This window comes from Falco naumanni, chromosome 15 (genome assembly GCF_017639655.2).
Source record: "Falco naumanni isolate bFalNau1 chromosome 15, bFalNau1.pat, whole genome shotgun sequence".
In the NCBI taxonomy this organism is placed as follows: domain Eukaryota; kingdom Metazoa; phylum Chordata; class Aves; order Falconiformes; family Falconidae; genus Falco; species Falco naumanni.
In genome coordinates this window covers 12,118,563-12,141,542 of record NC_054068.1, presented here as the reverse complement: position 1 = coordinate 12,141,542, position 22,980 = coordinate 12,118,563, and the positions used below count along the sequence as shown (strand labels likewise).

Here is a 22,980-nt window from a genome sequence, read left to right as displayed (position 1 = left end):
ACTTACTTGTTATTAGCCAAGTATCAGGAATAAGCTGTATTCACTGCAGAACAGAGACGAGATTCCCAATTCTTGCAGGTTTAGAAATCTACCAGAGTAGCTGCAAAGAATTTTCATTCTTTGGCTTACCACTATTAAAGCTACATTAAATTCTCAGATGGGGAGCCCCGAACTATTCACAAGCAAGGCCTGGAACAGTGCAGAGAATGCTGGTCAGTGAACCACAAACAGTTACAAGGAACATTTGGAGGAAAAACATTAACAGAAAGCACAAGGTTCCCAAAACAGCTTCTCAAATAAGGATGCTTCCTCTACATATTAGTGAGCTGTATTTTACGCCACCTCCTCAGGCTTGCAGAGGTGTCCGCACAGGTACTTCTTTGGAGGGAGGAAGAAAACAAACTAAAGCTAAACAGTGTTTCACTTTAGCCAATTATTTTGATTCTTTAGTGACTGGGACAAGAGAGTGGTGTAATTCCCCAGCCTGTGTATTGAGCAGGCAGTGGGCCTGAACACTGTACTGCCGAGTTGTGAGTCACAGAAGGTGACACCGTGTCTTGACTACAGAGTTAGACCACCAGTTTCACAGCAGACCACATAAGGTCGGTATCCACTCCAAGGCTAGAAGTCTGTCAACAAATCAAGTATGCAGGGTCAGACTCAGCACAGGCCACACACAGAAATGTAACGTAACTAAAGCCAGCAACCCTGTAGCCCACATACGGTAGCTCAGACTGTCCTTAAGCCGGACAACTAGACAGGAATTTCATCTATTCCCTGTGTATCTCAAGAGGAAAACCAAGTCCTTGCAGGCCAGCACCAAGTCTTACGTCATCATTGCAAGAAACAAACGTCAGACCATTACTAGAATATCTAGTTAAGAAAAACATTGTAAAATTACACTAGTTCCCTCCTTTAGGGAGCAGAGCAAGGGTAAGGAAGGTTGGAACACAGTTCAGCATGTAAGTTCTTTTAACTAGCAAAATCAATTATTTTTACCACCGCTGTTTTTTGGATGCTATGTAATGCACCACACACCCAGCCTGAGGTAATTAAGAGCATCCTGACAATACACCCCATGACACAGACTTATCAGTCCAATATTCTTCAATGATATAAATTGAGATTCTTACTATGGATCAAATTCTCAAGCTACTTCATCAACAATATCCTTTGCAAAAAGCAAATCACTGCACAGTTACTGAAGGAAAACGTATAGTGTTATCAGTTATCAGAGAAGGGAGGGGGTTGCTGTTACATTTCGTTTTCACTGTATCCCATCCTTATTTTCCTTCCTCATCTCACTGTGGCTTCAGGCTTTCCCAGACCACAGCATTCTGCTGACCAAATTCAGTAGAAGAGCTTACACAAAAAAGCAAGCCCATCAGGCAAAGCTTACCAACCATTTAAACAAAACGGACTTGTACTTACCTAGAATTCTACTTAAGAGTCTATTAAAATGAGGATACAGCATTTAACAAGTAATGATGTTCAAGAAGCATCACAAAATACTCTGCAAACATTTTTAAGGGTACTGTAATAGGAAGAATACGGTCATTAACATCAATTGCCAGAAAGCCTTTCCACAGAATCAGGAAATATATTTCTCTTCCTACGTATTACATTGCTGCCTAGTTCACTTCTAAGGATTTAAAAAAAAAAAAACACTCCATCCTAATAGTTTTCCCAGGACAATATTTCAGCTAGTCAGCATCTTGTTTGAAAGCAGTATCAAGATTTGGAATTTCAGAATATCTTGTCTGACAAACTGCAACTGGATTTTAGGAGCTTCCACGATATACTGGAACTGCACAATTGCATGCAGCTGAACTTAATTTAGAATTTATGTAAATAACAGCCTCTTCCTTCCCACATGACACACCTAAAGATGTATTTAGGCACTATCTGATACAGATTATAACTGATGCCAGCTTCAGGTTTAAGTAGTCACTGAAATTTATTCCTGAAAATACAGCCCCCCTCCCCTCTTCTGCCAGTTTCAGAGAAGCAGTTTCAAGGTTCTGATGTGCCAGAATGAAAACAGTGACTTTAGCTATGTGTGGCAGACTTTAAATGCAGCTACTATATATATGCACACACACAAATGCATAGTTAGCAGTAAGCTTCACGCTTAAGTCACACAGGACTCCAGACTGAAAGCCAGAGCTAATCCTTTTTCCACCTGACAATGATGAAGCAATTTTAAGACTTCACTTAAAATCAGACCAAGATCACCCTGTGTTCCTTTATTCCTACAAGGGATGGAACATTACTCATTCACTTCCAGGCTACCAACGCACAAACTGACAGAGAGCTACTCGGTTTACTCTGTAGTAACTTGGCAATCTATGAAGTTACAAGGCAGTTTCTTCCACAGGTGGCACCCTGCAGCAGAAGCTACATACGGCTTAGAATTAGGGCCGAAGTTAAGGCAGGAGAACAAACACCAGTTAGCAGAGTCAAAGCTACAAAGATCCAGAAGAAGGAACGCAGCCTAGGCAAGGCTTTTCAGGCCGGGCTCTGCACTGGAAAGCCAGCCTGCCTGGACTCTGCCCCTCATAGCAAGTCACCTTGCTCCCAGCAGTCACGGGGCGGCACACCAAGGGCTAGGGGCACACTCCCCCTTCTCGGGGGTCTTCTTCAAGTTACTGAAGCATCAGCAAACCACTCTGTTACCCACAGACAGCGCTGCACTGTGTTGGGCTGTGACAGCAAGCCCTCCAGGAGGCCGCTGCGGCGGAGATGCAGCACGTGCTACAAACGATGCCACCAGTTCACCATCAGTTCACCACCAGTTTACCACCAGCACTCGCCGCAACGCGTCCTGCCCTCGGAGGCGGGCCAGCCGCACACACCCGAGGCGGTAGGGCACCACCGCTGACCGTGTCGCGGTGCTCCAGCGGTCCCCGCGGGCGGGCGGGCGGGCTGCCCCCCCCCCCCCCGCGAGAGGCGGGCCGCGCCCCGGAGCTGCCCCGCGGGACAACGCCGCTCGGGGGGCGCGGGCAGCACCGGCCCAGCGGCCCGGGCACCCGGGGTTACGCGAAGCTCAGCGGCGCGGCACGCGGGCAGGTGCCGGTGCCGGCCGGACCGCAGGCACCGACTGCTGCGGAGGGGGCGGCAGCGCGGCCCGGACGCAGGCACGACCCGAGCCCCGCCGTCACAGGCCCCGCGCCACCGCCACCCGGGAGCAGGCCCCGGCGGAGCCCCCGTCCGCCGCACGGTGGCCAGGCCGCGGACCGGGCCGAGCCGCTCCCGCCCTGCCCCCCCCTCCCCGTCAAGAAGGAGCGGGAAGGCAGCGGCGGGACCACCCCGGCGGCACCGGCCCGCGGAGCCGGCCCCGCCACCGCGCACTCCCCTCGGCGCCACGGGAGGCCGTCCTCCCGCCCAGCGGCGGCCCGGGGGCGCCCGAGGCGGGAGCGCTACTTACACCGACAACCGACAACATCGTCGCCCTTCCTCCCCGGCCGCAACCAGCCGCCGGCGGCCCACCTTCCCCCCAACCGCTCCGCGCCTACAGCCAAGCCCTACCGGGATCCAGGGCGGGCCCGGCGCGGCGGCGGCGCCGCACGAAGCCAATGACCGGGCGCCGGCGGGGAGCGAGTGAGGAGCCAGGCAGCCGCCGCGGGGTCGGGGCCTGCGGAGGCGGAGCCTGCGAGGGCTTATAGGGCCGGGCCGGGCCGCGCCCGGGAGGCCGCGGGCGCTCCCTGCGCGGCGCCATGTGACTGCGCGGGCGCCCAGCTGGGACGAGTTAAAGGCGAGCGGCGGTGGCCGGGGACAGCCGGGCTTCGGGGACAGTCGCCTCCCGGGGCAGCCAGCCTCCCGGTTCACCTTCTCCAGCGCTTTCTCCTCCGCCTATTGTTTTTTCTTCTCCCTCCTCGGCGTTTGCCTCTTCTCATAAAGCGGCGCCCGATCGCAGGGAGCGCCTGGCTGCCGTGCGGCGCGGTGCGGGATGAGCCGCCCCGGTTCTCCTGCGCGGTGGCAGTAACAGGCGAGGGGCGATGCTAGCTGTCCCCCAGGGCTCCCCGCAGCCCGCCCGGGATCCTACAGGCGCCGCCTGAGCCGCCGGCGGGGACGCGAAGCGGGTAAGAGGGCGCTGAGTGCTGCGGGACCCGAAGCTACCCCTTGGCATGTGTGCCGGTAGCGCCTGGCTCTGGCAAGCTCTCGGGTCCCGGCACCGGGTGACGGGCGGATCGGCGGCGGGGCTGACCGGCGGCGGAGCGGATCGGCGGCGGGGCTGACCGGCAGCGGGGCACAGCGGCGGCGGAGCGGACCGGCGGCGGGGCTGACCGGCAGCGGGGGCACAGCGGCGGCGGAGCGGACCGGCGGCGGGGCTGACCGGCAGCGGGGCACAGCGGCGGCGGAGCGGACCGGCGGCGGGGCTGACCGGCAGCGGGGCACAGCGGCGGGGCCGCAGCCCCTTGCCGCCGGCGGGACCATGGTGAAGGAGGAGTGCAAAGCGCTGCTGGACGCGCTCAACAAGGTGACCGCCTGCTACCGGCACATGGTGCTGACCATCGGCGGCACCTCGGACTCCCAGAACCTGCGGGAGGAGCTCAAGAAAACCCGGCAGAAAGCCCAGGAGCTGGCGGTGGCCAACAGGAACAAGCTCACTACGGTCCTGAAGGACAAAACCGTGAGTAAGGAAGATAAAGCCGAGTTCGAGAGGCTATGGGTGATTTTCTCCACGTGCCTAGAGATCCTGGAGATCGACATGAGGAGAGCCCTGGAGCTGGGCCACGAGTTCCCGCTAAACGTCCCCAAAAAGCACCTGATCCAGACGGGCATGAGCGGGGGAACCTCTGGCGTGGCCGCCAGGGCCATGAGCGTCCAGAACATGAAATACGAGGCTGAGCACAATATAGATGTGGTGGATTTGAAAGACCTCGAGAACGAAATCAACCAGGTAGGAGAGATGATGTACGAGATGGAAATGAAGGTCAATGTCCCCCAGTGGACAGTGGAGGCTAAGCAAGACCCGGGGGCTGAACTAAAATCCACCATCAGCGTAGGCGCTTCTTCCATCGGCATGATCTCTGTGGAGGAAAATAAATCCTTCTGTGATATCAGCAAGGTTCTAGCTGGGATTATTTTCTCCGCTGTGCTCATTATCGCTATTGTCCTGGCTGTGTGCGTAGTAAAACTCTCTTAGGGTGGTGCAGGCTCTGACAAGAGCGACCCCCCTCCAGTCTGTCTTTGGAGTGTTTTGCGCCTCACCTCTAATTTCAAAACGGGTCACTTGGATGAGTTGAGAATTTAAACCTAGCACTTGAAAAAACAAAGCAGAACTTTTGCCTCTTGATTTCCTAAAATGCACAATTTGTTTATTCTTGCTTTTTGAAGAAAAGAGATGCAAATAGGGCTGCAGAATAGGATGTCTTCATTTGCTGGACTTGTAATGGTTAACTGTGGAGTATCAGGGTATTAACTGCTGGCTACAGCAGGGATTTGTCTGCTATTAATAGATCACTATTCTCAGAAGCCTGTATTTTGTGTTCTTGAATAAGATCTGGGGTTTGCTGCTGGTCACTGTTCACAGTATTTGAGAGTAACAGATTTGGAGGCTAACACAGGTGCTTTGTCCAACAAAGTGAATAGAATACTTTTTTTTTTCCTTTCCCCATCAAATACAGAAAATACTATCTCAGTGGAGGAGAAGGGGAAGGATGAAAACCCCCATAAAAGAATGTAAACAACCTCTGTTTTCAATAAGTTAATGGTTGGGGAGGGGGGAGGTCTGGAGGAGGATGGAGAAAACAGAACAAGCAATGTTTGATACCAAATACTGTTTGCTGATTTAGAGTGGATTGTACAGAACCCGGTTGCGTGGATTGGCACGCATACGCAAATGACTAATCGCTTTCCAAATCCAGAGAGAAAAAAGGGAGATTTGCATATTCAGAAAAACATTAGCAAGCCTCATGGTTCTCATCCACGTTTACCACGACTTTGTCTTCCCCTATAGAAAGGCTGATTCTTGCCACTGGCTCCAATTTTTCTTTCTGTACAAGCAGTTTGCACTTCATAATTAACTATGAAAATAGGAGCAACGAGTCTACCCACTGCGGAAGCAGTAATTTTTGAAAATAATTTTAGCGAACAAAAATGATGTTGAATTAAAGCAGACCTTTCTAATAATCCAAAGAGATGCCCTCTCATGTTGATAGGCAGGGACTGATGCCTGTATGTGCACAGTCTCATTTCTGCAATCTCCTGAATTCTTTGCAGAAATCCAAAGTTAAAACTGTGTCTGAGTTTCATATCTCATTCATGTCTGATCAATCATTTGGGAAACGGGAAGCCTGTAGGATTGATCCAATTTGATACAGTGCAATTTTGGAGAGTAAATCCAAGAGCACCATAAAACTTTTCACGTGCTTCCCTAATAAAACTGTCAATGTTTAAATGTAAGACTGGGGGGACAGACACTAACTTTGCAGAGAAGCTCTATAATGTTTTGTGAAAGGACCTATGTTTTATAGTATTTATTATGTAACCTACAGAAGTGTCTTCTGTTACTGTGAACACATGCTATCCATTCGAGAATGCTTGGTACATACTTCATAGTGCCATAGGTGTACGAGGCACTCCACAGGCAAATATAAAGAGCCTGCGATACTGGGTTTTTAAGAAGTTATTATTCTGCTGCATTGATTGTTATGGGCACATTAGCAAAAAGTAACAGACATGTTTTGTGAGGTTACTATAGTCTTCATGCTTGTTAAATAAAGTTATGTTGACAACACTCGTAAACAGCTAATATTTTTTAGTTAAGAACTAAACACCGTCAGAAAACTGCAGCAAAGAGTTTATTCTTTAAAATTTAAGAGAACTGGATTTGGGGAGAAAAAGTATGTGGCAAATTTGAATCTGGTCACTTGTAGGTGAGGAAAAAAATAATATAGGTGAGGAAAAATAGTTAAGTGGAGGCCTGAATTACAGGCTCTAGACTATCATTACATTGCAGGATAATGTCAGTTCTGCACGTTGATCCAGACTAGCTCCATTCTCATAGGAATTCACAGTTTTATGAGACAACTCTACATTCCTTTCTATTGTATTTCACTCGTTCCATAGGATATGTTTCATACCTAGTTAATCTAGGTTCTTAGAGACCCCCAGCAGCATTCTAACAAAAGTCAAGCTGGTATTTATTGGTGCTACTGTTTCAGTATGTCTAGACAAGGCGTCATTGCTGTGTGTTGATTTAAATGAGAAGATCTCCTTCTCATCCATATTGAGTAAATATACTTATGGAAAATACATCAAAAGCTACAGGAGAATGTACATACTTGGATTTCCACCACTAGTCACTAAGGATTTGTGGGTATTTTCACTCATTGCACTCTCCTTTTACTTAGTTTACAGGAAGGTAAATAAGGAGTTGGGACTCTTTTCTGTGCTTCTTGAAAACTCTGTGTTCCGTTTGAAATCAGATCATGTAAACCACATGTTCTGAAAACCCAAGTAAGGCAAATCTAGTTTCTGGTGGATAAGTAACTGGTAACACCTAAAGCATTTATTATCTTGTATCCTCATATCCTGAAGTGGGTATACTGTTTATCCACAGTTGTGTAGAAGAATTTTTAACAATGGGCAATCTCATCTTCAAAAGCAAGCCTCGGTGAGTTGGTAAACTGTAAATTTTCAGTCCATCGCATTTTTTGGAATTTGGATTTTTGGGTACAGGGCTCAAATAATTCCTGTAAGTATCCTATAATTATGTAAGTCTTGCTTCATTATGAATATGCACACAAATAGTTTTTAAAGGATTTGACCTTGGAAAAATAATGTATTTTCATTATCTTAAGACAATGCTGGCTGCAGGTTTATTCATCATTAGTTTGTTTCTAAAAATCTGTATCATCTTATATTTAGGCTATCTGAAATTGATAAAGTAGAACTCTAACAAAGGATTGGCACCGTCTAAATGGATAATGTTCTTGCCATTAATCTCCTACACTTGATACCAAATGTATGTTCAGTGTGATAGAGTTCAGGCACAACAGCGCACAAAATCAAAACAAGATGAAACCACCATTGCCCAAAAGTACAGATGCTTCTTTTAGATTAAGAAATAAACAGATGTTGTGGATTTGCAATCTTCATTTTTTTTCCCTGCTAGAATACAACTGGAAATGCTATTTTTGTAAGTGAAAAATGGGAAGTCAAACTTCAAGATGCTCTATATTTAAATAGTATGATGAAAATACAAATACTCTCGCGCTGATCAGTGAATGAGACTGTTACTGTGTTTTCAGTACAAAAGATGACGGTCATTGCCTAATTTCAATGTTGTTCTACTACTTTTTTATTTATTCACAGGATACACACATTATATTTGCTGTATACTAAGATATTATTCCTGACTTGAATTATACTGGTTTTGCCTGTGTGTGGGTGGTATTTTCTACACTACTTTGAATAATTCAAACTCGTTACTGTCACTATTTAACTTAAAATAAAGTCCATTCTTTTAACTTACTGGCTGGCTTGCAGCAGTTACTAAAAAAACCAAAAACTGTAATAATATAACTTGTCAGTAAGCTCTTCTAAACAAAAGGTTCCCGTTTCAACCACAGGAATAAAAGTGCTAAGTCCTCTTATTACAGTTTTAGTTACACAAAGGCACCCTTCTCAAGCTCCCAAAGTTGAATATAGTGATATATCTTGATTTATACTGCAAGGAAACCAGCAGTCTGAGAAGTCAATGAATCTCTGCCTTGGGAAATGGCTACAATGACATTCAGGATCACAGGGGCAACACTGCCTTCAGTACTGGTGTTCAGCTTGGGCAACTGAAAACTGCAGAACGTGTTAGACGAGACTAATGTATTAGAACCTCTCACTGTGTCAGGTTCCAAACTCTGCCCCCTTTCAGCCAGCAATGCTTGCATTTACTTTAGCAAAAGATACATGCAACAATGTTATATGATATAACACAACTAACCTCAGTGTGAAATTTGGTCCTGTGGTATTGATAGCAACAACGATCAACAGTTGTATCAGACTATCAGAACCAAGTCTATTAAATGCGGCAATTTGCAGATTTATTCCAGGAATTCCAGTCTGGAAACCCCCTACGCTGTTTGAACACATGCAAAATGAACACAGAATGATAATTAAGGTGGTTCTCTTTAAGTTGCAAAGAAAATAGCATGAAACTTCAGCATTATGAATATGAAATAAAATTTGTTTCAAATTTTTTCATGTAAAGATGAAAATATTTTTACACAAATGCAGTTACTTAAAAACTGACTAAATGACATGTCATTTGCTTTCAGATGAAAAATTAAACATGCTTACTGTTTGCGGTCTGAAAGGATTGGTTATGGGCTTGCTTTTCCTTCTCTCGTAAGGTTTGTGTTGTTTATGTGCATTTTCCACAAACACCTTATTTTAAGTGCTAATGGAACTCCTAGGCAACATATTTAGCCTTCACAGATTTTCATTATGTAAAAAGTCATTCAGTAAGACCAGTGGATTACAGATCTCTAAGTGCTTTCTCTCAATACGATTATGTAACACTTTTAATGCAGGAAGAGATCCAGACAAAATAGTAGTCGACATGTGAGCAGCATTTGCTATGGTAAGCATACAGTGAGACTAGAGATGAATCTCTTTCATATAAAATTACCTGCACGTGTTGAGGAAAAGGCAAGAAAAGGAAGGAGATGGAGGTATGTAGTAAATATGTCTTCATCTTACATTAGCAAAGCATGCTTTTTGTTAAATGTAACAGCATCACAACGTTAAACTATAGCTTCTCTATAATGCAGCAGTATCTTATATTCAGTGGGACAAACAATACAAAATATCCCTGAGTGGAACTGACCACCCATTCTCTGATTAACTCAGTACAGAGTAAGAGTAAAAATATTTTGATTTGCTACATGTTGATACCAGTTCTACAAAAGACAACCCTTTCCTCTGTTTCACACCACAAAGGACTTTCTGTTAGAAGAAGGTAGTCCCGGAAGGCTGGATTCTGTCATCCATCCTGACAGCTTGCTGCTGCAGGATTGTGATGCAGTTAGAAATGCAGCTTAATCAGCTACCACTGATTAAACCTGCGGAAAGGTGAGAAGTCACACGGCATTTAACCAGCACCTTCTCATACAGCCAAGCACAAGCATTTCGTGCTGGAAGCGATGTGACTAGAAGCCATGTAGGCAAATCCAAATAAAACGACAGCATCTCTGAGAATCTGTCACCCACAGAGGCTAGTTAGCAAAAGCAATTATCATTATTGCTCAGTTCCAGTAATGTTGTCACAATATCTACTGCGGTTTTCCTAAGTGTCAGGAACCGACTCCTTGAGCCTCCACAGTGTCAGGTGGGGTTTTTTGTTTTATTTTGATTGAACTGTGTTTTCTTTTATTTACACTGTACTGCATGACATTATTTATCAGATACTTACTAGTAACATCTCCACCAAATTAAACAAACTAACAAATTCTCTAAATTCTAGTTCTATTTCAAGTGCACAGAAATTGAAGTCACTATCATAGTATAAATGTGTGGTCTGTTATTTTGGTCATTTCCCACTATGCATTAAAATAATCACTGAAGTCTATGATCACTCAGGTCTGTCTTGCACACGAATGTTCAAAGAACATATACAGTCAAACTCGTCACTGATGTGTCACAGCATTAAGGAATTACACAGCCTAAAACATGACTTCAAAAAACATAGGGTTTTTGAAAGAATAGTAAACATCAGGTCATACAGCCATGTATAATTATCCTGAGAGGAAAAAAATAATCTAAAAATTCCAATGAAATTCCTTTCCATGATCTGGAAGAATCTATGTGTAAACAGTATAAACCTTGGGAGAAAAATAAGCAAGAAAGCTGAAAATTAGAAAAGAAGACAGAAGAAAATATTTAACTATTTATGCCATATAAAATGACTGAGGAATACCAGACACACCAAACATGATACTCCCTTAGCAACTTAATCTAATATGCTAATTGCATGTGTAACTTTATATATAAATACACATTTGAATTCCAGGTCCTAGAGGGAATAGTCTGAATCATTACTCATATAAGCCATCACTACTCAGTTTAGTGAGAAATTACATGTGTGAAGACTATTCATGTAATTAAAAACTGCAGAATTAGAACCATACTTCCAGTATGCATAAAACATGTAATCCATTATGCATCTGTTGGAAGTAGAACATTTCCAGTTAACAGTATCTGTAACCTAGTTTTCTGATCTGGTTTGATTTGTTGGAATATTGTTTTGTATGAAGGTAGCTATATTTTTTCTTTTTAGTCAATCTATATAATGGTGCTATAATCATAAACCTACATTTCCTAGATTTGACATTTATTCACATTTTGGACACAACACTTCAAAATCTATCGTGACTAATCTATTTACTTTTTTCATTACTCATTAAGTCTGCCTATTCATTGATATTACACAAGCTAAACAATCTAAAAGCTTTAGAATGTCATTTTGAAATTAGCCAGTTTAAAATGTAGTTGACATGCTCGGTGAAATCTTAATTTTTTGATACTTGAGGTTGTAACAATTGGTTCAATATCGTAGACACCACATCTGCATGAGGACAAAGATTCTACCAGATGCATATAAATTAAACCAAGATTTAACTTAGTATAATCATCTCCAACTCACAGGGCAGCATGTAAGCCCAATTAAATTGTGAAATAACAGTGGACTTTATTTTTCATCTGAAATTATTACAGTGATGTGATCTGCACTTATCTGTATGTGCATAATAATTTATGCAATGATGCGACAAAAAGGAATGAACTAATTCTGTTGCTAAATATTCTAATCATACACAAAAGAAACCCCAGAAATCTAATTTTACAATCATTTCTATGCATCTAGTGACCTGAATCTTTTTTCTTTAAACAAACGCATGGGTTTTTTTCCTCATTAGCAATAACTGAAGAGGAGAGAAAAATGTTGAAGTGATTTCCACATTGCTGAAATATGATCCCACAAAAAATGATTATCAGTGCAATAATCTTACAGTGTTTCATTTGACATAAGTTTTGCATCGCTTCAGAAGGGTTTATGTTTCAATACAACAATCTGTTTTTGAAAACAACCTGGAATATGAAAAGTGTTTGGGGTCCATGAAGTTAACAATTGTATGTTCTGGCACACAAGCAGCATGAAAGGCAGTCAAATTCTTAAATTTTTTAGCAAAAATGTTTTGGGTTTTTTTTAAAAAATCATTTAAACTGGAGGGGACCTCTAACTCTCCAGCCTTCTCTCTTACATCTTTCTGGGTGTCGTACGTACCTCTAGCTAATTCTTCCTATGGGGAGACTTTTCTCTCAAGTAATGTCTCCTTGTATTTCCAGCCTACATACTGGCCCCTGAAGCATAATGTCAGAGCCCAGCTCAGTGTGGAAAGCCCTTCTGCTGGAATGCTTATGCTACAGTAATGGAATAAACTAGTATGCTTGGTTTAGGATTGCCAGTCCTGAGTAACAGGTTTTCTCACATTTTCCATTCCTTCTGGAATCATTCATAATACTATACAACCGAGATGAGCTCTGCATTTTAGCAGAATATATTGAAGAAAGAAATCATGTAAACTGGAGATTAAACATGCTTTATAGATAACCTTATACCTAGTTTGGCTATAAGACATTTTCTATATTAATTTGAGCTATCTCCAGCAAGTTAGCTATAACTTTGGGGAATCAGATACACTCACAGTGCTTAGCTTTTTGCCCTTCTTAGTAGGAAATTGGAAGGGGGTAGAACATCCCTTTGCACCCTTGATCTATACTCATTGAGTATCTGAGTGTCAGAAACACTCAGTTTCTGATTGTTCATCCTTAGAACCTCCGTCCACCTCCAGTTCTGATAAACTGCATCAATTAAAGATTCATGTGTTCCTGGAATTCTGCACAAGTTGACTTCAGCTTTTTCACGAAAGGATATTCAACTACTCTTTGTAAGACAACACTGAAAGGAAGTTTAAAAAGTGCCATCAAGAGGATGAATGTTTTTATTTACCAATGGTAATATTTAATTATTGGGTAAGGAATGTCATCCTTCTTAGGGAGAAGAGGCGCCTTACATACCCCAGGACTGTGTGGAAAATGCAGCAAGTGAAGTAGAGAATAATGTTTGCCTTAACTTGCACTTGCGCTTGGCTGTCTGGTCCCAAAGGACTGCTTCAGATGCTGAGAACAGTCATGAACAATGCTATAATCACACAGCTGTTCCTCTACCGACAGTCCTGGTATTCCGTGTGTGTCTGAGGTTGCCAACAGCAGCGTATAGGATAACCACACATTCAGTTTCCACTCCCCATGCAAAAATGCCTATGAAATTAGATCTGCTAAATTTAATACCAATGGATACCAGTGAAACCAGAGGAATTGTTTTTCAGGATATTCCTGCTTTACATACTAGCACTTGTGAGACTTCAGACTGTGCTAGGTAAAAAAATGTAGAAACACTCCATTTGGAACCTTAACAATATAATCTGCACTATTATCTATTATAAGATTTTCCTAAAAATGTTCTGAAATAATGTCCCAGGAATACCAGGCATTGCCTTTCTGGCATAGTAAAACAGTTTTGTGGATGTGCTGGTATTACAACGAATTGGAAAATTATGTTGTTCATTATTGGTACACGAGCACTTTATGCTGAAATGACCTGACATAACGGACCCTAAATCATTTTGATTAGCCATCAAATTCACTGGACATTAAATCTTGAAAAACTTCAGTAGTTTATTAATATCTCACCAGTAAAACAACTTTTAGGCAAAGCACATCCCTAACAACACATATACCTAACACAGTAAAATAGGTAACTACAGTAAGAGTGCAAAAGGTGAGCAAATATGATGTGAACATCATGACTTTAGGTTCAAAATGCCTTTTACTAGGAAACAGGCATATTAATGGACCTTATGCTTCCATTGCCTAAGGCAGTAATCACTGATGAACAATAATGATTAAAATAGTATGAAAAAGGAGGCTAGAATTACAAGATGTCCTGATTTTGCTTGTATGTTTGGTCATGAGGAGGGAAAGGAGAGGGAGGGCAGACGTATATTGTCTGGCTATACCGCAGCTGCCCGGTTTGGTATATCTGCTGACTTTCTGCCAACTGCAGCCTAGCATCAGGATGAACTGTGCAGACCTTGACTGAATTTTTGGTTTTGTCAATTGACATATTCTGGCAAGCCACTGATTTAACTGCTTCTAAACATCATTTCAGTTATGGTGAGCCACATCTCACAGGCATTAAGTACATGCTCAAATATAAAAGAGAACAGCTAAGTTATCAGAGGCCTGGGCAGGTATGTGGGTATTTGCCAAATGGAATCTAGCAAGAGAAGGATTATGAATAGGAGGATTCTCCATGTTATATACAAACAACATCCTTACATTTCTCAACCCATGTAATCAGCTTTGTTCTGCTTAAACTCTTTACAAATTAAAAAAAAAAATAATCTATGAATGAGGAATCGAAATCAAATGTTGGATTAACAAAATAAAATGTGTCCTAAAATGAAATACCTGTTCAAAGGACTTTTTCAAGGTGTTGCTGCCTTGCCTGAACGTATCTTTTTTCAGGCAACAAGGTACTTAAAAGCCTCAAACAAGAAGAGCTCTGTAATATGCATTAAAATTCTACATACTCCTCCCCTTTGAAGCCTACTACAACAAATTTAAACAACCTGGAGCGTGACATGTTTAATTAAAAGACCTCAAATGATTTTTGTTATCCACGTGCCTCGATAGGGAATAGAGATAAGGGGATTTCGGCGAGGCCAGCTGGCGGGTCAGCAGCAGTGACAAATCCGAGCCCTCAGCTCCTGACCTTGGGCTGATTCCTGGGCTTTAACTACAACCCTTTCAGCAGTACTGGGGAAGACTGCGGGGTGCAAAGTAGCTACTCAACGTTTACACCTTGTCACCTTGTAAATACAGTCAGCGCTATGAAACCTCAGGAAGCGCAACCCACTCCAAGCCACAGCTTTGCAAGTAAACTGAAAGCCATCGCCTCGTTTCTCTCAGCCGTTCGCCCTACGCCTGTAAACCCTCTGCGCTGGCTGAAGCTCCTGCCCTTTGAGGACGCTACTTACCGGCTTACGGCCGGCGGGGAGCGAGGCGCTGCTGACTGACAGGCCGCCATCCCACCGCGCCCCGGGGCGGGCCCGGCCCCCAGCCGGCGGCGGGGCTCCTGTCCGCCGCGGCCTGCCCCCCGCTGCCGGCGGTGCAGTGGCTCCTCCGGGAGCCCAGGCGGCGGTGCAAGCGGCCGCCGCCGCCCCTCACGATGAACCCGCAGCTGCGGCACTGGAGGGAAGCGGCCACGCTGCTGCTGGCGGCGGGCGCGCCGGCGCTGCCGCGCTCCCCGCTCGGCCCCATTGACTATGAGGTGCTGCTGCTGCAGCGGAGCCCCCGCAGCGGCTTCGCGCCCGGCGCCCACGTCTTCCCGGGGGGCCTGGCGGAGGCGGCGGATTTCTCCGCGGACTGGCTGGCGCTGCTGCCCGCCGCGCCCCGGTACGGGCTGGGCCGCGTGAGGCCGCCGCCGCCCGGCAGCAGGCGGGCCCCGCTCTTCGCCACCGACCGGGAGCGGCTGGGCTCGCCGCTGCCGGGGGAAGTGGCCTTCCGCATCTGCGCTATCAGGGAAACCTTCGAGGAGGCGGGAATCCTGCTGCTGGTGCCGGGGCGCGGGCCGGCGGCGGGCGGCGGGCCTGCACCCCCGCTGCCAGCCGAGCGCCTGCCCCCGGCCGCGGAGCTGGGCGAGTGGCGGCGCCGGGTGCAGCGGGACCCGGCCTGCTTCTTGCAGCTGTGCCGGCACCTGCGCTGCGTCCCCAATATTTGGGCGCTGCAGGAGTGGAGCAACTGGCTGACCCCCGTCGGCAGGGCCGGGCGCGGCGGCCGGCGCTATGACACGGCGTTCTACCTGTGCTGCCTGGAGAAGCGGCCGCCGCACACCTCGCAGGACGACCAGGAGGTGACAGCCTGCCTGGTAAGAGCCCCTCCAGCCGCGCCGCAGGGCTGCCACGGCAGGAGGCGCCTGGGCTTCACCACACTCCTTCGTGGGGCACGGCACGGCTCGGCCGTACGAGCGCTCCGGCGGCAGCAAGGGCGGGGGGCGCCCCCCGCAGCCCCCCCTCCAGCGCCCCTGCCTCAGGGAGCCCGCCGAGCCCGCTCCCGGTGCAGACTGAGAAGTCGAACAAAGGTCCAGCTCTCTGGCCGTCCCCATAACGCTCCCTTAAGGTGCGAGAACAGGGAGGGGAGTTTCCATCCCCCTTCGTGGTGCCGCTCCCTCCCCCGTGCGCCGCTTCTCCCTCCCCCGCAATCAAACCTGCAGCCCGGAGTTCTGAGGCACAGGCTCCTGTCGCGTCAGATCATTGCCACCTTGAATTACTATGTCTTTCGCGGGTGGATGACAAGTAAACACTTTGTATACATTCATTCGTGCAGCATCGACAGTGTTGTCGTTCTACCCTTCGCGTTCAGTGTGCTTGGAGAGATGCCACGTACAGCGTGTTCCAGGGCTGCAAGAGCTGCTAGTGATTTTTGTCTTTCACGGTCACTTCTTGTTTTGTTTTGTTTCATTTTAAGTGACGTACAAACTTGTTGAAACTGTATTATGAAAACAATTTTTGGAGCTATATTGATACATTTTTTTAATTGGAGAGGGTAAAAGTTAAAAACTTCATGAAGAAACTTCTTAAAGACAGCTCAGGCTCGGGTGCATTGGGGTCCTTACATATTTCTAGAATGCTGTGAAGTCTGAAATCAAGTTAGAAGTAGATGAGAAACCAGATGGTTCTGTAAAAGTTTACTTAATGTTGTGGTTTAAACCCAGCTGGCAACCAAGCACCATGCAGCCGCTTGCTCACTCCCCCTCACCCAGAGAGATGGGGAGGAGGATCAGAAAAGAATGTAAAACTCGAGGGTTGAGGTAAGAACAACTTAATAGATAAAGCAAAAGCCACACATGTAAGCAAAGCAAATCAAGGAATTCATTTGCTGCCTCCCATCGGCTCGGCAGGCAGGTGCTCAGCTATCCCCAGGAAGGCAGGGCTCCATCATGTGTAACAGTTACTTGGGAAGACTAATGCCAAATGTGTCCCCCTCCTTCTTCTTCCCCCAGTTTATATACTCAGCATGACATCATATGGCATGGCATACCTCTTTGGCTAGTTTGGGTCACCTGCCCTGGCTGTGTCCCCTCGCAATGTCCTGTGCCCCTCCAGCCCTCTTGCTGGCAGGGCCCAAGAAACCGAAAAGTCCTTGATTTAGTATAAGCATTACCCAGCAATGACTAAAAACATCAGTGTGCTGTCAACATTGTTCTCACATCAAATACAAAACACAGCACTGCACCAGCTACTAATAAAATTAACTCTGTGCCAGCTGAAAGCAGGACGCCTAACAATTTTGTTATTGCTGATGTCTCTATTTATTTATTTTTTATAACAGATCTTGCTACAGAAATTTAAAAGTCCCTGAGATCTTATCTTGGAAAGAGTTCATGTTTGTTACAATTTTGTTAATAAGCATCTGCAGTAGATCTTAGCAGTTATGCCCATGTGTATTCTCAAACGCACCATGTCAGATGAAGTGAAGATTACCAGTGGTTTTAAATACGCAGAACATGATGTTTAAGCATAAATAGCTGGGTGTTCATACTGTGAAAACAATGTGTATAGGAAGCAGATGTTTAGAGGTACTTCTGATTCTTGAAGCATCAGTAGCAACCTCTGGTAACTGAGTTCACATTGAGTTTATGGTTTTCTGTTGGTTTCAGTAGACTTCTAGTCAGGCCCCTAAAACAAGTCTCAGTTTCCAAACTTGGCATGTCTGTGTGTAAAATAAAACCTTACTTATTTTTATAGGAAAAAGAGTAATTTTGATGGATTTCTAATGTTTTTCAGTTTTATAAAAATTTCTTTGGTGTGGTATTTTGGTATAGTTTATACATGGTTTTTCTTGTGTTCCGAAAATGTGGACTGTCGCAAGCTTTTTTTCTGTAGACTTCCTTGCTAATGGCTGTTAAAGGTTAGAGTGATACTTTCCATGTGCTGATGAAACTATTATTTCAGGGCTTGTTTTCATCTTACAGTGGTCATCACCTCCAGAAGCCATTGAACGTTTTAAATCTCAAGAACTATGGCTTGTTCCACCTCAATTCTATGAATTGTGTAGGCTGTGCAACTTCTCTTCACTCTCCGAGTTACACAAGTTCAGCTCTGAGCGAGCTCTAGAGGGATGTGAACGTTGGATGCCTGTGATGTTAGCTGCCTCAGATGGCTACATTCAGCTATTGCCAGGTAAGAAAACAGATGAAGGTTCTTTTAGATATGTAGAAATTTGTGAATTGCTATGTATTCAAGCCACATGACATAAGCAGTCTCTAACTGTAAGGAAAATATTCTTTTAAGTCAAGTTACTGCATGCTTTTTCAGCTGTTTGGCTTCCTCCTTTGACACAGTTAATAATGGCTGCTGTCAGAGACAAGCTACTGACTCAGCACAGTTATTTCTATACTTATAATCTCTTTGTGTCATATGGCTGCCATTAGTATTGTTACTTATGAAGAAATTCTAGGATTTCAACTTCTTTTTTAATCTGAAGGATGTATTGGAACTCTTCCTATTTAGTCCTTTTCAGTAGAAATTCTCATTTACTTCAGGTTACCTGACTGTCTTTGTAAGGACAAGTAGATCAAGCACAGCTGCAGTATCCAGTCTTTGCAACTGCAGTGATAGGGCAGTGATGTAAAAAAAAATATACAGCAATTCATTTTCTTCCCACCCTTTCTCCTACTTCAGTCTCTCTCATTTCATAACCATGTACATTTTTTCCTTCTCTTTAAAAGCTACGCATACGATTCATTATTTTCTGCTTCTTTAGTTTTCTTTTCATGATGCTTTCTGCTTTTTGTCGCAATTGACCTCTAGAATTTCTGTATTTGTGGTATATTAGCACTCTTGCACAAAAGTAACGTGCATTTATATGGCAAAACAGTTTTCTTCACCAAAGCAAAAGAAAATAAGTTTCTGTTCTTAGTTCTTCTGTAGTGTATGCTTATACACTTGGAAAAGTATTTGTCTTATTCTCCAGCTATTATATAAACTCTGACCAATTACAGCATATCAGTATTATCAGGAGCATTGGAACATTGAAATCAACACTTCAAATGTGCCCTACATTGTCACTGACAGATACTTCAGAAATTTATGGCTTTACCATTTAATCTGAAGATGTTTAGAGGCGATTTACTTTTGTATTGTGAAATACATTTCCGCTGAGTTTCATGTCGTGATAAATACTTGCTAGTGTCACTCAGTCAAAAGGCTGAAAAATAAGGTAGGCAATGTATAACTAAAACTTCTTTTTCCACCCCCAGGAGATGAGTTATATCCAGAAGACCCAGATTATACAGGAGAAAGGAAAATAATCATGTCAACAGAAAAGACGGTTGACGATCTCATGAAAGAGGGTAGCGTATTTCACAGGATAGTAATAAAAAACATCAACAATCTTGCTGTCTATGTTAATATTCAAGCAAAATATAAACACAAGAATCCATTGATGATAAACTCTGATTGCTCAAATTACAATAGCAGATTGTAACATCTGTTTGGTTAAAGCTAGAATATTTTTAATTACATACATATTCACAGTGGCTTTGATCCTTTCTAACTGTTGCCAAAAAGTCAGGAAAAAATTCCTTTGTCCTACCAAAGCATTTTGTGTGTGTGGCTTGAGATTTATGTGTACCTAATTCTTTGTGTCTTTGAAACAAAAAAGTTGTGCCAGTTAAAATGTTTAGAGGCCACTGAAAATTTAACGTAAACATCAACTTAATTATTGATTAACTTAAATGTCATTTGATGGTAATTAACCATTACCACCTTATTCCACTTACATACTAATTGCAGAATATGCTGCAAAACCAGTCTGTTGACTCACCCAGGTCCTCTTCTCACTGAGAATTTAAGTATGTATTATGTTCAAAACAGGTACATTTTGTGTTGAAGAATTCTTCTGCTATGCTTCCTAAAGTTACCCATTAGACAGCTGTAATGTGTGTCTAGAAATGGATGAAATCTGCCATTCCGTTATCTGCTGACATCTCCCAGTCTATCCTCTTTGACTTTGGGAAAATCAGTGTATATGTGTATATAGAGATTTATTTGCTAAATCTAAAAAGTGAATGTTTATTTTTAATTATTTCTACTAATGGTAATTATTCAAAACCTCACAATTTTCAAAGGTAGCAATCATTTTGACAAACTAAGTCATCTATCAGATTGAGTGCATTCACAACATGCATTTTATTCATGATAACTTTTATCTTCAAGCTGTTAGTGGTTTTTTTAAAAAAAGAAATAATAAATTGTTTAGCTCCAAAAAGATACCAATGACTTCAGGGAACAATGTACTGCCTTGGAAACAGCCACTTCTATATTTCAGTATCTGACATTTTGCTTTTCCATTACTTTACTAAATATATCTGAGATTTAAGAACTTCAGGGGAATGATGTCTGTTTGCTTTTTTGTTTTGGATTTGTTTGGTTGGTTTTGTCTTTTTTTTGTGCAGTAAGTGAAGCAAATGGAGCAGTGGTGCAAATTCTTTGTCTGGAAGAAGAATGAATGATGACTTGAGATTAGCCAGTAAAGTTGTTCAGAAAGCTTTGTTTCAGCTTTTGTTCTGTATTTCAATTAAAACCTTCTGCAACATTTTCATTACATCGGTTTGTAGCATTCATTTTGATTGGAAAAGTGTCTCTTCTCTCTGAACATGCTCAGATTGCTCTTGGTTTTGCAGACTTTGTTGAAATTTGTATACCTCTGCTAAACATGGATCATGTGAAGTGGTGTATTATGTATGCTGTATATTATGCAGTATAGTATCTCTTTTAGAATATTCTGGCTAACTTCTGAACATGAAGACAAAAGGGTAATTAAAACAGAGAGTAGAGGAAGCAAAGAAAGTACCGTGTATGGTTGTCTTACATGATTTTTAGTTTTTTGAGATTAATACAGATACCGTAGTACTAGGAAGACCAGAGGGAAAGGCACGCTTAATATCATATTTGTGGCGTCTACAATAACAAATATCTTGGCTTCAAAATGATTCAGTTATTTATGAATAACGGGCAAAATACATCATTCAAGTATTGCTAGGCTGTTTTAAAAGTTAACAAATTTAACAAGATACAGTAGTGATAAAGATGTGGTATTGGTTGGTCTTTTCACCATCAGTGTAGAGCCTGGTAGCTAGTAATGCAGCAAATCAAGGTTATTCTGTCAGCCCAGGAAACGGGGACAGAGAAACACTTGCAAAACTATTCCTATTTGATTCTTGTTGTTTAGCAACAATGATGAACTACTCTGTTCTGTTCCTGCAGGCAGAGGCTTAAAAGAATACCCTGTGATAATTGGTAATAGAATCATAGAGTGGTTGGGTCTGGAAGAGACCTTTTAAGATCATCTAACCCAAGACTGGTGCCATAGGCAGGGACACCTTTCATTAGACCAGGCTGCTCAAAGCCCCATCCAGCCTGGCCTTGAACACTTCTAGAAATGGGGTGTCCATAGCTTCTCTGGGCAGCCTCTTCCAGTGTCTCACCACCCTCACTGTAAATGTCTTTCATATATCCGATCTAAATCTATCCTCTTTTACTTAAAAAACTATTATCCCTTGTGCATTCACTACAGCCCCTGGTAAAAAGTCTCTTTTTATGTTTCTTACAAACCCCTGTTCAAGTATTAAAAGGCAACAATAAAGTTGTTGGGCTGAACAACAGATACAGGACTGTTGGAGCAAGCCTGGCGGAGGGCTACAAAGATGATTGGGGCACTGGAGCATCTCCCTTATGAGGAAAGGCTGGGAGAACTGGGCCTGTTTAGCCTGGAGAAGACTGATGGGATCTTACCAATGTCTACAGATATCTTCAGGGTGAGTGTCAAAAGGACAGGGCCAGGCTCTTTTCAGTAGTGCTCAGCAACAGTACAGGGGACAATGTGCACAAACTGAAACAGAAGTTCTTTTTGAGTATGAGGAAGAACTTGCTTAACTTGAGGGTGACAGAGCACTGGAACAGGCTGCCCAGAGAGGCTGTCTCTGGAGACATTCCAAGTCTATTTGGACATAACTCTGTGCAGCCTGCTTGAGGTGAACCTACTTTAGCAGGGGGGCGGGCTAGATGATACCCAGAGGTCCCTTTGAACCCTGACCACACTGTGATTCTGTGACTTGTTCTTCTACAACAGTAGGCACTTTATTCCCCCACCTTGAGGTTCAGGAACTTGAGATGTGGGAAGAGTGATTGCCAGTGAAAACTGAGGCAAAGAAATTGCCAGTACCTCAGCCTTCTCCATGTGGATTGTCACTAGATCTCCCATCTTCTCTATCAGGGGATTAAGGATGTACATGTTTTAAGTTACCCCTTTCTGACCAACATACCTGTACAAGCTATTATTATTATTCTTCACATCCCGTGCCAAATTTAGTTCCAGCTGTGCCTCAGTTCTCCTGATCCCATCCCCATACGCCCAGGCAGCATCCCTGTATTCCTCCCTATGGATGCATATTCCTGCTTCCAATGCCTATGCAATTCTTTCTTGCACTTCAGTTTGACCAGAAGGGCCTTACTCAGCTTTGCTGATCTCCTGCTTTCCTCGCCTGGTTTCTTACTCATGAGAATCAAGAGCTTTTGTACTTTAAGAAAAACATCCCAAACAGCTACCAGCTCTCTTCTGGTCATTTATCACTGACAGCAGTTTCCCAGGGGCTCCCATCCACTAGTTTCTTAAAACAACTGGAAGTTCACTCTCCTAACATTCAGGGTCTTAAGTTTACCCTTTATGTGGCCCATATCCCTTGAGATCATGAATTCAAATACATAGATAAAATACAAAAAATTAAGAAATCACATCATCTGCAATAGCTTTGATTTTGGAATATAGTCTTTCATAGTTTCTGCAGAGCTT

The 22,980-nt window shown here is 43.8% G+C and overlaps 3 protein-coding genes across 9 annotated transcripts in view; 2 read left to right on the top strand and 1 right to left on the bottom strand.

Moving 5' to 3' along the window:
- ANKRD27 (ankyrin repeat domain 27) overlaps positions 1-16,581 on the bottom strand; it is a 60,474-nt gene extending 43,893 nt beyond the window's left edge. For 2 of the 7 annotated variants that reach the window (XR_005831126.1, XM_040615345.1), the window contains exon 1: positions 3,529-3,650. The gene's annotated coding sequence lies outside the window, so the exon portion shown is untranslated. Of the gene's footprint in view, positions 1-6; positions 426-3,427; positions 3,651-15,104; positions 15,186-16,333 lie in introns of those variants that run through there. The other 5 variants (XM_040615347.1, XM_040615350.1, XM_040615346.1 and 2 more) reach the window with 5 other exon arrangements.
- On the top strand, positions 4,327-8,481 carry LOC121097921 (regulator of G protein signaling 9 binding protein). Its single transcript, XM_040615352.1, has one exon. The coding sequence runs from the start codon at positions 4,436-4,438 to the stop codon at positions 5,147-5,149; it is 714 nt and encodes a 237-aa protein (XP_040471286.1). The 5' UTR covers positions 4,327-4,435; the 3' UTR covers positions 5,150-8,481.
- NUDT19 (nudix hydrolase 19) lies at positions 15,225-20,733 on the top strand. Its single transcript, XM_040615351.1, has 3 exons — positions 15,225-15,994; positions 18,101-18,308; positions 19,388-20,733. Exons 1-3 carry the CDS (start codon positions 15,296-15,298, stop codon positions 19,612-19,614), a joined length of 1,134 nt encoding a protein of 377 aa, XP_040471285.1. The 5' UTR covers positions 15,225-15,295; the 3' UTR covers positions 19,615-20,733.
- The last annotated feature ends 2,247 nt before the right edge of the window (positions 20,734-22,980 follow it).